Source organism: Macaca fascicularis, chromosome 3, assembly GCF_037993035.2.
Source record: "Macaca fascicularis isolate 582-1 chromosome 3, T2T-MFA8v1.1".
NCBI classification, from domain to species: domain Eukaryota; kingdom Metazoa; phylum Chordata; class Mammalia; order Primates; family Cercopithecidae; genus Macaca; species Macaca fascicularis.
Genome location: NC_088377.1, coordinates 134,469,134 through 134,481,552, shown reverse-complemented (window position 1 = coordinate 134,481,552; position 12,419 = coordinate 134,469,134). Strand labels below are relative to the sequence as shown.

Genomic DNA, 12,419 nt, shown 5'->3' with positions numbered 1-12,419 from the left:
AAAAATCACAGATTAGAAGCAAATATTTGCAAAGTATTCATTGAATAGGGGTTAACATCCAAAATATGCAAGCAATTCAAACTACTCAAGAAGAAAATAACCCTATTAAAGAATGGACAAAGGACTTGAATAGACATTTCTCAAAAGAAGACATACAAATGGCCAATATACTCGATATCTCAAATTATAAGAGAAATGCAAATTAAAATCACAATGAAATATCACCTCACACCTGTTGGCCTGGCTATTAGCAAAAAGATGAAAGAGAAGTGTTGGTGAGGATGTGGAGAAAAGGAGAACTTTGGTAGTATTGTAAGTTAGTACAGCCATTTTAGAAAACAGTACGGAAGTTCCTCAAAAAATGAAAATTAGAAGTACCATATAATCCAGCAGTCCCACACAGGGTATATGCCTAAAGGAAATGAAATCAGTACGTCAAAGAGATATTTGCACTTCCATGTTTATTGAAGCAGTATTCACAATAGCCACAATATGTAAACAACCTAAGTGCCCATCGATGGATAAATGGATTTTTTAAATGTGATACATATGCGCGCGCACACACACACACACACAAATGAAATACTATTCAGCCTGTTTTAAAAAATAGAAAATTCTATCATCTGTGACAACATGGATACACCTACAACATGTTAAATGAAATAAGGCAAGCAAAAAGAGACAAATACCATAGATTTCACTTATACGTGAAATCTAAAAAAGTCAAACTTATAGAAGCAGGGAGTAGAATGGTGGTCCCCACAGACTAGAGGGGGCTGAACCAGAAAGGAGAGAAGTTGGTCAACAAGTAGAAAGTTTTAGTGAGATAGGAGAAGTTCTGATGTTCTATTGCACAGCACGGTAACTATAGTATAGTTAATAATAATGTATCGTATATTTCAAAATGGGTAAAAGAGATTTTAATGATTCTCACCACCAAAAATGATAAATATTTGAGGCGATGGGTAAACTAATTAGCCTGCTTTCATCATTCCACAATGTATACATGTATCAAAACATCACACTGTACCCCTTAACTATATGCAATTACTTTGTAAGTTAACAAGAAACTTAAAAAAAATCAAAACCTTACTACATGCTTGATTTTCTATGGCATTTTTGAGTGTTTACAGCTTCTGAGGTGTTCCATTTTCCTCTCCAGTTTAAATATTAGATTTTCCAGCCTGCTCATGTTTATCACAGTAAAATAAAATGGTCCTTATTTTTAAACTGTGAGGCCAGCTGGCTTGTAGACCACACAAAGGAGAGATTGAGAGAGTGGTTGAGAAAGGAGGTAATTTATCCAGTGTACCTTCACAGTCTTTAGTTCTGCGCTTTCTCTCAGCAATCCCCGCTTTATTCACCCACACACCATGATAGCTTTGGGCCCCAGAGCTCTTTAGTCAAGCGCTGTGAGCATGGAGAAGCCAAGAAAAGTGAGGTGCCAGGAAGATAGAACACCAGCATGGATTATAACCACAGCTCTACAAAGGCAAAGCCTATGAACAAGGCAATTATCACTCCTGCTCTGTGATAGGTTTACATGTGCATAATTCCCACTAGTTTAATGCTTTTATTTGAAAAGCAATCAAAGGTAATCTGAAATCAGTCATCTAAGATAAAGAAAACATTGCCCCTCTAAGCCAAATTTACCAATATCCACATGCATCATTAATAAGATGAAGAAAATTTCAGCAAATTAAAAGCCTTACTGGGACCATTTGTTCAAGGAAATTGATCTGTTTCTTGAAGCACCAGTCACTAAAGGAATCCTAAGTGTCTTTTGCAGCTTGATCAGTCTTAAAATAGGATTGTTGGCAAATGTATAAGGATTGAAGTGTGCCCTGACTAAATAAATGCAAACAGACGAAGAAACTCTTCAGTGCTGGGGCTGGAAAACCTATGCTGATGCTACTTTTATGCATCAACATTCCCTACTTCCATATGGTTACTTTAAATGAAACTGTATTTAAGACTGAGTATCTCCAAATTCAGTTACCTTAGCAGTGAATATTATCTAAACCCCAATGAGAAAAGGCTTTTAAATCAATCTTGCTAATTTACTTTTAACCAATTCACTGCTTTAATTTTATCCTTTGCCAATCAATATCCATAATGGAGTCCCAGAACTACAAGGACAACTCAGGAGAGTATCTGGCTTTGTATCGGGTAAGTGATTAAATCATCAAGTGCACATGATGAGTTATTTTCTTTTTGAACAACTCTGAAGACTTGACCAATTTTTTAGGTGGTAAGCTTCCAAAGGGAAAAGAACCTGTGTGCAAACAGATTCTTCTAAATAGTGTGTGGTAGATTACAGTCATCTAAACCAGGGGTCAGCAAACTGTAACCGTTAGGCCAAATCCTAGCTCATCACCTGTTTTTGTAAGACCCGAGAGCTAAGAATGCTTTTACATTTTTAAATAGTTAGAAACACATCAAAAGATTTCATGACACATGAAATTTAAATGAAACTCAAATTTCAGTGTCCATAAATAAAGTTTTATTGGAATGCAGCCACGCCCATCCATTTACATTTTGTATGTGGTTGCTTTCATATTACAATGACAGAGTTGAGTAAATGCAATAGAGCTCACATGCCCTGCAAAGCCAAAAATATGTACTAACTGACCCTTTACAAGAAAAATGTTTGCTGGGCTCTGATCTAGACAAGTGTAATCATAATAGCGATTAATATCAATTATAAGAGTAAATATAATTCTTTTTTCAACTATTCATTCCCATCTTAAAGTTTTACTGCCTTCATTTGTGATTCTAAAAGGAACTCATGTAAAAATGTTAAATCAAAATAAGTAAAATCCAGCAAGAGAATAATCTGTAGCCAGTTACTATGAAGGTGAATTCCATTTTAGCTTTGAAGGAATGAGTCAGGTGCTGAGATTTCTAAAAGTTTACTCCCCTAAGGACATTTTCTTTGTGGCAAACTTAGTTTAGGAGTTGGGCCTGTCAACTGCAATCATATTCATGATTACTATAAACAGATATGAGGGAGGTTTAGTTTCTCTGAAGATCAACTCTACATACTCTTAGTGTACAAAGATAAATGTGAGCGGTACACTAACTTTAAACATGGCTAATGAAGTCATGTGCCCACAGCAACCCCCAGAGAAATTTATTTCCATGAGGAAGAGAGAAATTATGTACACATTAGCCTCCCATTAGAAATGACCATGTGCCACAGGAAGTCGTTCTATTGACAGACATCAACTGAGAGTTGGCCAGATGGGTCTTGAAGAAGCAGTCAATCATGACCCACTTGGGGACCTGGAGACCCCAGATGCTAACGACTGGACCCAAGCAATTCTTCCACTTAATCCAATTTAAACAACTTTTTTTCTTTGGGAAGAAAATAAGGACAGACATCTACACAAAAATACTAAGAAATATTTTTAATCCTAGAAAGGATGTGATTACTAGTAACTAAAGAGGGGAAAAGTCAACAATAATGAAATTCAGGTTTTTTAATTCAGTGAACATATATCGAAATGCTCAATGTTGTTAAATGACATAATATAATTTATCATAGAAGACATGTTCTCATCCATTGGAAATTTGATTTAAATACGTTTTGACGAGTGCTAAGAGATGTTATAGGCAACAGTTGACTTAATGAAGTAGTTAAGGCTTCAAAATTGTGCCTTTTAGAAAAATAACAAATAACTTCTTCTACCACGTAGGGGGGAAAAGGAACAAGTGTTAATTAAAAGTCACAGAAACATGATTAATTTGTTTATTCCTTTCAACATTTCACTGAGCTTTGCAGAGGCCAGGCATAAAGCTAAAGGGAACTTTATAGCCAGGATTGGTCTAAATATTTTCCCCATAATATGTTTTCCATCATACTTCTTCAGTGCTTGAAATAAAATGACAAACCACTGGAATCCAAAGGAAAAAGCCAGCTCCTTCCCAAAGATGGGACTGTGCTGACGAAATACATTTAATATCTAAAATTAGAAATAAAATAAATAAATTCTTCAATATCAACTACATTTTCAGAGAGTTCATTAAAATTTAAGGCATTTTTGACATGTCAGAGATTTTAGTCATGTGACAGGAGAAGAAAGAAGCTACCTGGGAGCAAATCCCAATTATCTCTATGGCTTGGAACATACATATTGAACACAGTGGAAGATGAGGAGGAAGGTGACAGGTGACTGTGGAAGTTTTCTCACTCTGTCCAGTCTATACAGCTTTGCCAAAGTTCCTCTGAAAGGGTTCATTTCAAATGTATTTTCATTCTTCTGTTTAAATTTTGATCAAAATGGGGAAATGCTCATCAGCACTCTGATGGCGGGATAAAAATGAGGAATGCCAACATAATGTCTTCTTTATAAGAACATTCAAGAAATTAAATGCAAAAAAAAGGTTTATGCAAACTGACACCCTCCCTGAATCCTACAGCAAACAATGACAACCTCACCTATACTCATATTTGCAACAGCAGAGATATACACAAAACATTCATTCAATAATAACAGAATGGTCTAGTGTATTACCAGTCAAATAAACACAATTATTCATTTTTCTCCCATTTTCCACAAAAATAAAGACACCACCTTCAGACACAAAGTTTCAAGTCATACTTCGTTGAAATGCTTGGGGCAAATCATTTCCCTACATATGTGCCCTGCCTTTCTCAGCCAATCACAACTTTTTAAAAAAATCTTCATTAAGGTCTGTAAAGATTACTGTTTATTGGAAACAAATAAGAGCACCTTAGATCAGCAATGACCAGGAAACCCCCCTCTTTCTCAGTTTTAAATCAACTAAGGTTTACACAAAATTGGTCAAATCCAACTTCATTCATACTTCCTTCAACAAATAATATCCAAGTTGTGCTAATACCAGCAGCCTACCATAGAAAATATCACAATGATCTGGATCACTTTTGAATAAGAACAATAATTATTTCATAACTGCTTATGGAACAACCACATTCTTATTATGAATACAATTATATGTAATTTTTCAAAACTGAATTCCTGCCTTATTGGATTTTCTAAGAAAGTCATCATCCTCAAAGTCTTGCAGCAGAAAAATAACCATATAACCTCTGGTGCTTGACATAGAGCAAAAGTCCCCCTGACATTTTCTGAGGACCATGAAATTATCCCAGTATTTCATACAGTCATCTGTACTTACAGACAAACCATCTCACTTTCTTCTTCATGATTTTGCCAGTGATTTGATTGACAAGCTTTCCTATTTACTTTAATTACACTTTGAGCACTACATAAACTCTTTTAAGTTATTTGACTTCTACAATACTAGCAGCTAGTTTGCACTGACAGAGAATTAGAGCTTCTCATTACCTTTCTTACTTTTTTGTTTTTTAGTTTCCTTCAAACTTTCAGTCAAGCCCTTCTTACCAGTTCCAACAAGGATGGAATTTCAAAGGCAATTATAAATCTAGAGAACCCAAGCATATGCTAACTCTTCCTAAAATTTAAATCAAGAGAAGATACCCTATGGAAAAATGAAAAATTTATTGTCTTCATTGTTCACGATTTTTTAGTAGAAAAGCTGTTTTAAGGTCAGGAAAATAAATAATGGCAAAAATACACCTTTAAAAAATTTTAATTTTCCCCAAAATATAAACAAAGAAAAAACATAAAATTGGATCATAATGCATATGCTCACATGTGCCCTCCAAATCACACTTGTTATGTAGACATTATAAAGAATAAAAGTTACCCATTAATTATATGGCATGCATCAGCAGTGCATTGGTGGGCTTAAACTTAGTTTTCAGTTACGTGTATATACAGATAAATCTCTTCCTGAGTTGAGCTTCATCTTCAGTTGAGACCCAAATCATTTGCTTTCTTTTATTTGGCAAGGTACTTGACCATGTGATAAGGCAATCAAATGTTTCAATCTCCTTCCCTTTTCGGCGGCATGGCCCTCCTCTGTGAGATCACCAATGTGACAGGTATGAGGACAGACCCTAAAATATGGTCCTGTAAAACTAGAGCAGGTTTCTTTGTTCATTAGTCTCAAGGCTACAGCACTGTCTCTTCATATATTTGGGGATCTTGAGGTTTTCAGTTGAACAGATTCAAAATGGTCTTCTTTTTCCTAAGAAAAAATATTAAAGACAAAATCAACTCACTGAAATTCTCGTAAGATTTTAGGATCTTACATGACCTGAAGGAAAGTTCCAGAAATCATTTTAATCTATCTAGCTGCCACTTGTGATTAGGATTTTACAGTTAAAATTGGGTGGCAGATATAAAACAAGTAGCATGCCTACCCTGAAGGGCACTTTTGATGTCCAAGAGATAAGACACACAAATTCAAAATAGAAGCAAACCGTTGATTGCAATAGATACAAAAAGATGTAGCTGTGATCCCTGCAAAGAAACCACTGAGACCCTTCCTGAGGGCATACCTGACCTGAGTGCTGAAATCAGAGACCTAGCCATGCTAATTGTGGGCAAAACAGAACTGACAAACTAAATGTTTTCAAGATAATATAGGCTGAGTAATAAGAAAAAGGACAGCAGAAATAAATAAGGAGAATGCCAATAAGACATTAGATCAGTTGAGTTCACTAATGTTTTAGGAAAATTTTTTAGGTAGATGCCTATTAAAGATATTAAACAAGTCATCTTTGATAATAGGTCAAAAATTTCACTCAAATGTATCATTGCTGGCATTACATAAAACATTCAAAATATAGACTATTAAAATAAATTCATTTTCTTTAACGAGGAAAGGAGAAAGAAAAGGTGGGATTTCTTCTAACCTTTTATTGTATTTTTGAGACGGGGTCTCTCTCTCTCTGTCGCCTAAGCTGGAGTACAGCGGTGCAATCTCAGCTCACTGCCACCTTTGCCACCCAGGCTCAAGCAAGCATGGCTTTTCTTTCTTTCTTTTTTTTTTTTTTTTTTTGAGTCAGAATTTCATTCTTGTTGCCCATGCTGGAGTACAATGGCATGATCTTGGCTCACTGCAACCTCTGCCTCCCAGGTTCAACCAATTATCCTGCCTCAGCCTCCAGAGTAGCTGGGATTATAGATGCCCGCCACCACGCCTGGCTAATTTTTTGTATTATTAGTAGAGACAGGGTTTCATTATGTTGGCCAGGCTGGTCTCGAACTCCTGTCCTCGTGATCTACCCACCTTGGCCTCCCAAAATGCTGGGATTACAGGCATGAACCACTGTGCCTGACCACCTGACAAATTTTTATATTTGTTTGTAGAGACGACGTTTTGCCATGTTGCCCAGGCTTCTTCCAACCTATTAACTGTTAGAGAAAGCTTTCTGAAGCCTGCTGGAATGGGATAGGGAGACTATGCTAATACAGAGAGTAAAAATGAGAGAACTATGATTATTTTTTAAATAAATGAAATAAGAGGCCAATCAGTCTCATATGCAAATAGATGTATGTCTAAAGTAGAATAGTGACATGAGAAGATAATAGGAAGTCGACAAGCTGTCAGGAAGGATAAGTTTGCTTTTGTGTTTGCTTTCATTTGGGTGGATAAATCCAAGAGCTTTAGGGCTACAGGGACAGGGTTATAGAAAAACGTCATAGCATACACACCAACATATCACTTTTTCCCTGCCTCTGCTGAGCTGACAAGCCTCCAGAAGAGCAGACTGTGGATCTCCTTGGTTCTCCTGCTGACTGGCTCTGCAAGAACTGGCCTGAGGTCTCACGTTTAACAGCCTTAACAATCTTTTAGAATAATGATTAGCAGTTGAAATATTTATTAAGCACTGTCTCTGTTGCAGGACCACGACTAGACTTTAGGGATATAAAGATGAGTACAGCAAAATGTCTTCCCTCAAGGAGCTCATAGGATATTAAAGGAAAGAGCTCTAGGGTATCAGCCATAAACTCAAAAGAAAACATGAGATTTCTGCAGCGTTAGCTTGAGAAAACTTGATTCAACATCATGTTGTGGGGAGGGAAGGGAGAGACCTGTTGGTTATCTTCGAGGTAATATTTAATGTAAAACACTGAAAACCCTTTATAAAATCATTTTGAGATAATAGGGCTTTAATAGCCATGTCCTCTGCATTCGCATGGAATTGTGCTCCTATTGCTGAAATGGTGGGATATATATGCATATGCATGTGTATATAATTAGGTAGGTAGTGCCACTAACTGACTGGGACTTCCTAATGGCAGGAACTCTATATCTCATTCATTTTTTAATTTCCAAGATATGACCCAAGTCTTACCACTTGGTAGGTTGTCAATCAATGATTATAAAAATCTATTGAAATACCACATTGGAGAAGGAAAAACACTGGATTGGAACTTGGGAGACATGGCTTCTAATTCCTATCTAAGCCCCCCGGACAAGTAAGTGAACCTCTCTAGGTCTCAGTTTGACGAAGGTTCCAAACAGGATTATCTTTTTCAACTCTAAACCCAAGAATATATTCCAAAGCCAACTTCCCCCAGAAGGTTTTCCTCACCTTGTCACTATCTACCCTACTGCACTCCCTTCTCCCCTATGCTGCAAGAGATCTTACTTTTGTTCTTGACATACTGGATGATCGTGTGAGAGGTAGGGGTGTGTGTGCGTGTGTGTACGTGTGTGTGAGATATGTGTCCTCCCCTAACATTCTAGATGGTATCTGAGTTGAGAAATTGTGTCTAATTTGACATAACCCCCAAACTTGGCAAAGTGTCTTACAATGTCCCATAAATGGTAGTGAAATAAATAAAAGAAACACATAAAAATTGATTTAGTTTTAATTCCTGAGAAAAGTCAAGAAAAATAAATCTATACATAAACCCGAGAACTGCAGTGCAGTGCTAGGAAAATATCAAATAAGGTATGGCCTTTAGAACATGAATGAGCATATCTAAGATAAAGCAAACCCTACATGACATAATAGTTAATGAACATAAACATTTTTTGCTCTCCGAAATCATGCATAACAAACTTCTTAAAAATAGACACACAATAAGATATGTGCAATGATATTTATAGCAGCTTAATTCATTGTGAAACACTGGAAATAGCACAGGTATCAATCAACAGACTGGATAAACAAATTTTGGTACATCTACACAATAGAATACCACTCTGGAATAAAAAGGATTCTACTTCTGTTAAGATGAGGTGAATGAATCTCAAAAACATCTTTCTGCGTAAAATAAAATGTACATAAAATACTACAGATACTGTGTGATTACACTTATATGAAGTTCTATAACAGATAACACTAACCTATGGTTTAAAAAGATCATTACAGTAGTTTCCTTTGGGAGATGAGGGATTGACTGCATGCAAAAAGACATATTACTCTCAGGGGTGAACTAGTGTTCTATAGCTTCATAGAAATTGGGGGTTATAGATATATATTCATTTCTCAAAATTCATTAAATTGTATATTTGTAATGTGTGCATTTCACTTAAACTATTGAATTATTATCAATGATATGTTCCCTGAAGTGTTTTGGGGTGAAGTGTATTGAAGTCCGCAATTACTTTGAAACTGAACAACAGAAAAGAATATGGGATGATGAAAGGATGGAGGGGCAGATATGTAATAATACAAATATAATAAAATTTGGGTGGTGGGTATATGACTATACCACTGTATGATTCTTTCAACTTTTCTGTACTATTTCAAAATTTCATTTTTAAAGTAAAAAAAATCATTATGCTAACTAAAATTGCTATTCAAAACAAAATTCACTACACTGAATCTTCTCAGGGAAGAAAACTTTTTTATACTCTAATTGGGGAGGTGACTGCTGGTTGAGTACTGACTGGGAAATGGGTTAAAGAATTCACAGGTCAGTTGCCTCAACAGTGCCCTGGATGCTTTAATTATCCTCCAGCCCGAAAGACTGCCTCACTCACCAGGCAATCAGCCTTAGGTGTGCCCCATGGTAAGAACTACAGTTGACCTTTGAAAACCGCAAGTTTGAACTGCACAGGCCTACTTATCGGCAGATTTTACAAAACTGAACGTAGATTGAAAATACAGTATTTGTAGGAGGTGAAAGCCGCCTAAATAGAGAGCTGACTTTTCACATAGGCAGGTTCTGCAGAGCTGACTGCAGGATTTAAGTATGCTTGAATTTTGGTATACTCAGGGGCCCTAGAACCAATTCTGGATGACTGTACAACTAAAATTCATCCTGGTAGGCAAAGGAGGTTTCACCCTCTTTTAGACAAAAATTACAGAGACATGCATTTACAAGGAGTACTAAAAGGGAAAAATGGAAATTACTTATAGGAAGAAACCGGAGAGATTATGAAAATTTTGACTGACTCACTTTAAAGATGATTTGGCAGGACTCAATGGCTGTTCAGTAAGCAGTTCAGAATGACAAGCAGTGGGGCCATTTTTGGGCTCAACACCTCTTGCAATCTATCATGCCAATTTTAGATCTATTCATAGATGACAGTAAAAAGGTCTCAGAGATTTTGAAGTGGGTCCTGACTGCAATACAGAGAGCTTTCCCTGAGACTAATTCCCATAGGAAAACTTAGTGAAACACTGACTCATATTTGGACTTTTATTGTCACAGATTGGGTTTACAACACGGAAGAAGTTCACTAGAGGATGAGAAACTGACCCAAAGGACTCTATATAAATTAGTATGGTCAGGTCTACCTGGAAATTTCCCCTACTTTTATGTTAAAACCAGGAATTAAATTAAACATTATTAACAATAGCAAGAAATACTCTGGATTAAGATAGATTCTCTAAACATGTCTCCAATATGCAAATCAAGTACAAATCAACAAAAGGACATAAAACCTGCAGCCTCAGAGAAAAAGCAATGTGACTGTGGCCTCTAAGTTAAGGGGTCCCCAAAGATCAAATAAATGATGTTGGTAAACAGAACCTTGTTGTTCAACATAGGCCTTTGGGTAGACCAAAAACATTGGAAGTTGGCTGGATCGTTAGCAGTTGATATGCGTGTCAAAAATAAAAGTGAATGCAAACATCTTGTCTGCTGTCAAAGATTCTTTTTCTCTTCAGTCTTAATGCCTCCCTCCCAAACTACCCCAACTTCAGCTGCTTCAAGAAAAAAGATAATTAGAAAGGAGACTAAAGTTTTCCTGTTACCAAGAGGGACTGGACGATACACACCCATCTGAATCTGCTAGGAAAACTTGGGGAGGGTTTCTTAAACATTTACCACTCTGTTGGTTGCAGGCACTCAAGTCACCATCATACCTACTCTCCTGTGAGAAAAGAGGAGCATACAAATAATGGGGTTTGAGCAAGGTTTAGAGCAGAAAAGGGAAAATAATGTGACCTTTGGAGGGGTTCTATGTGTCCATTCAAGATAGTGTTATTGTTGCTTCTACATCTGAATATACAGAACTTGATGTTATATGCTTGTACTTCCCCGTCTCATACATGCTAAAGGAGATTCCCTGACCAAAAACAGTCACATGTAGAGAAGGGCCAGTAGGCAGTAGGATACCCCAGGAGTTCTCAACTCTGTCATTTGCAACAAACGGTGAGCAAGGGTTTCACACAAGTTAAACCCTCTACCTTCTGATGCCCAAAACAGTCACTATATAAATTAAGTCCTGTTGGTATCAAGTCAGAAGTCTCCATATCAACAGCCCTGCTTGAATTATCACACTTCTACTAGCAGAAATGGTTCATAAACCCCCAGAACATTCAGGGACCTGCTACCTAAGTAAAGTTCATTGGAACTATGTAAGCAGATTTACAATGCTAAATCTACCCAGTGGTTAAGGAAAAACAGCCCAGCGCTTTACTTGACTCGGCTATTGGGACAGTGTTGGGCCTCACTTGAGTATTCTACTTGTTCTTTTATATCAGCTAGCCTACAAAATAGTATCCTTTGAATTGGACCCAAACTAACAGGCTATGTTAAAAGCTGTCCAGAAAGCTGGGGCACACTCTTTACCTTTACGGCCTCACAATCATAATGAAAACTTTGTGATATGGTTCTCTATAAGTAATGATTTTGCCAATTGGAGACCCTGGCAAAAGGAGACAGAGGCACCCTTTGAGGTTTTAGACTCACTACCTCTTGATATGGCTACCACCTATAGCCATTAGTTGGTCACTGGCTAGTCAAAACTAAATGTCATTCCCATGCAGATCTTGCAACTCTACACCTTGACAGTCCCATTTACAGTCGCTCAACAAGGTGGAAAAGGCTGAATAAGCCTCACTTGTCAAATACAAATGGCATATATTCAAGAATGTAGTTGGTCTGGCCCCCGTAGCGTGTGGGTCTCACATGAAAATGTGGCAGCATACCCTTTGGAGGAAACTTTATCGCCTACTCCACTGCTCAAAACAAAACCACTGACTCAATGAGACCTTCAATTTATCGAGGTTCTACTACATGTTGGGCCTGGTTCACTGATGATTTGGTTGAGCTGAAGCCCAATGGTATCCACTGGCTGCTACAGATATTCAACCA

At 37.0% G+C, this 12,419-nt stretch overlaps 1 protein-coding gene across 4 annotated transcripts in view; it reads right to left on the bottom strand.

Annotated features, from left to right (window-relative positions):
* Positions 1 to 5,582: 5,582 nt before the first annotated feature.
* The window catches only part of ELAPOR2 (endosome-lysosome associated apoptosis and autophagy regulator family member 2), a 177,123-nt gene continuing 170,286 nt past the window's right edge, over positions 5,583 to 12,419 (bottom strand). For all 4 annotated transcript variants that reach the window (XM_005550345.4, XM_005550346.5, XM_005550348.5 and 1 more), the window contains one exon: positions 5,583 to 6,099. In XM_005550345.4, the coding sequence (XP_005550402.3) occupies positions 6,040 to 6,099 (60 nt within the window). In that variant the 3' untranslated portion in view covers positions 5,583 to 6,039. The remainder of the gene's footprint in view (positions 6,100 to 12,419) is intronic.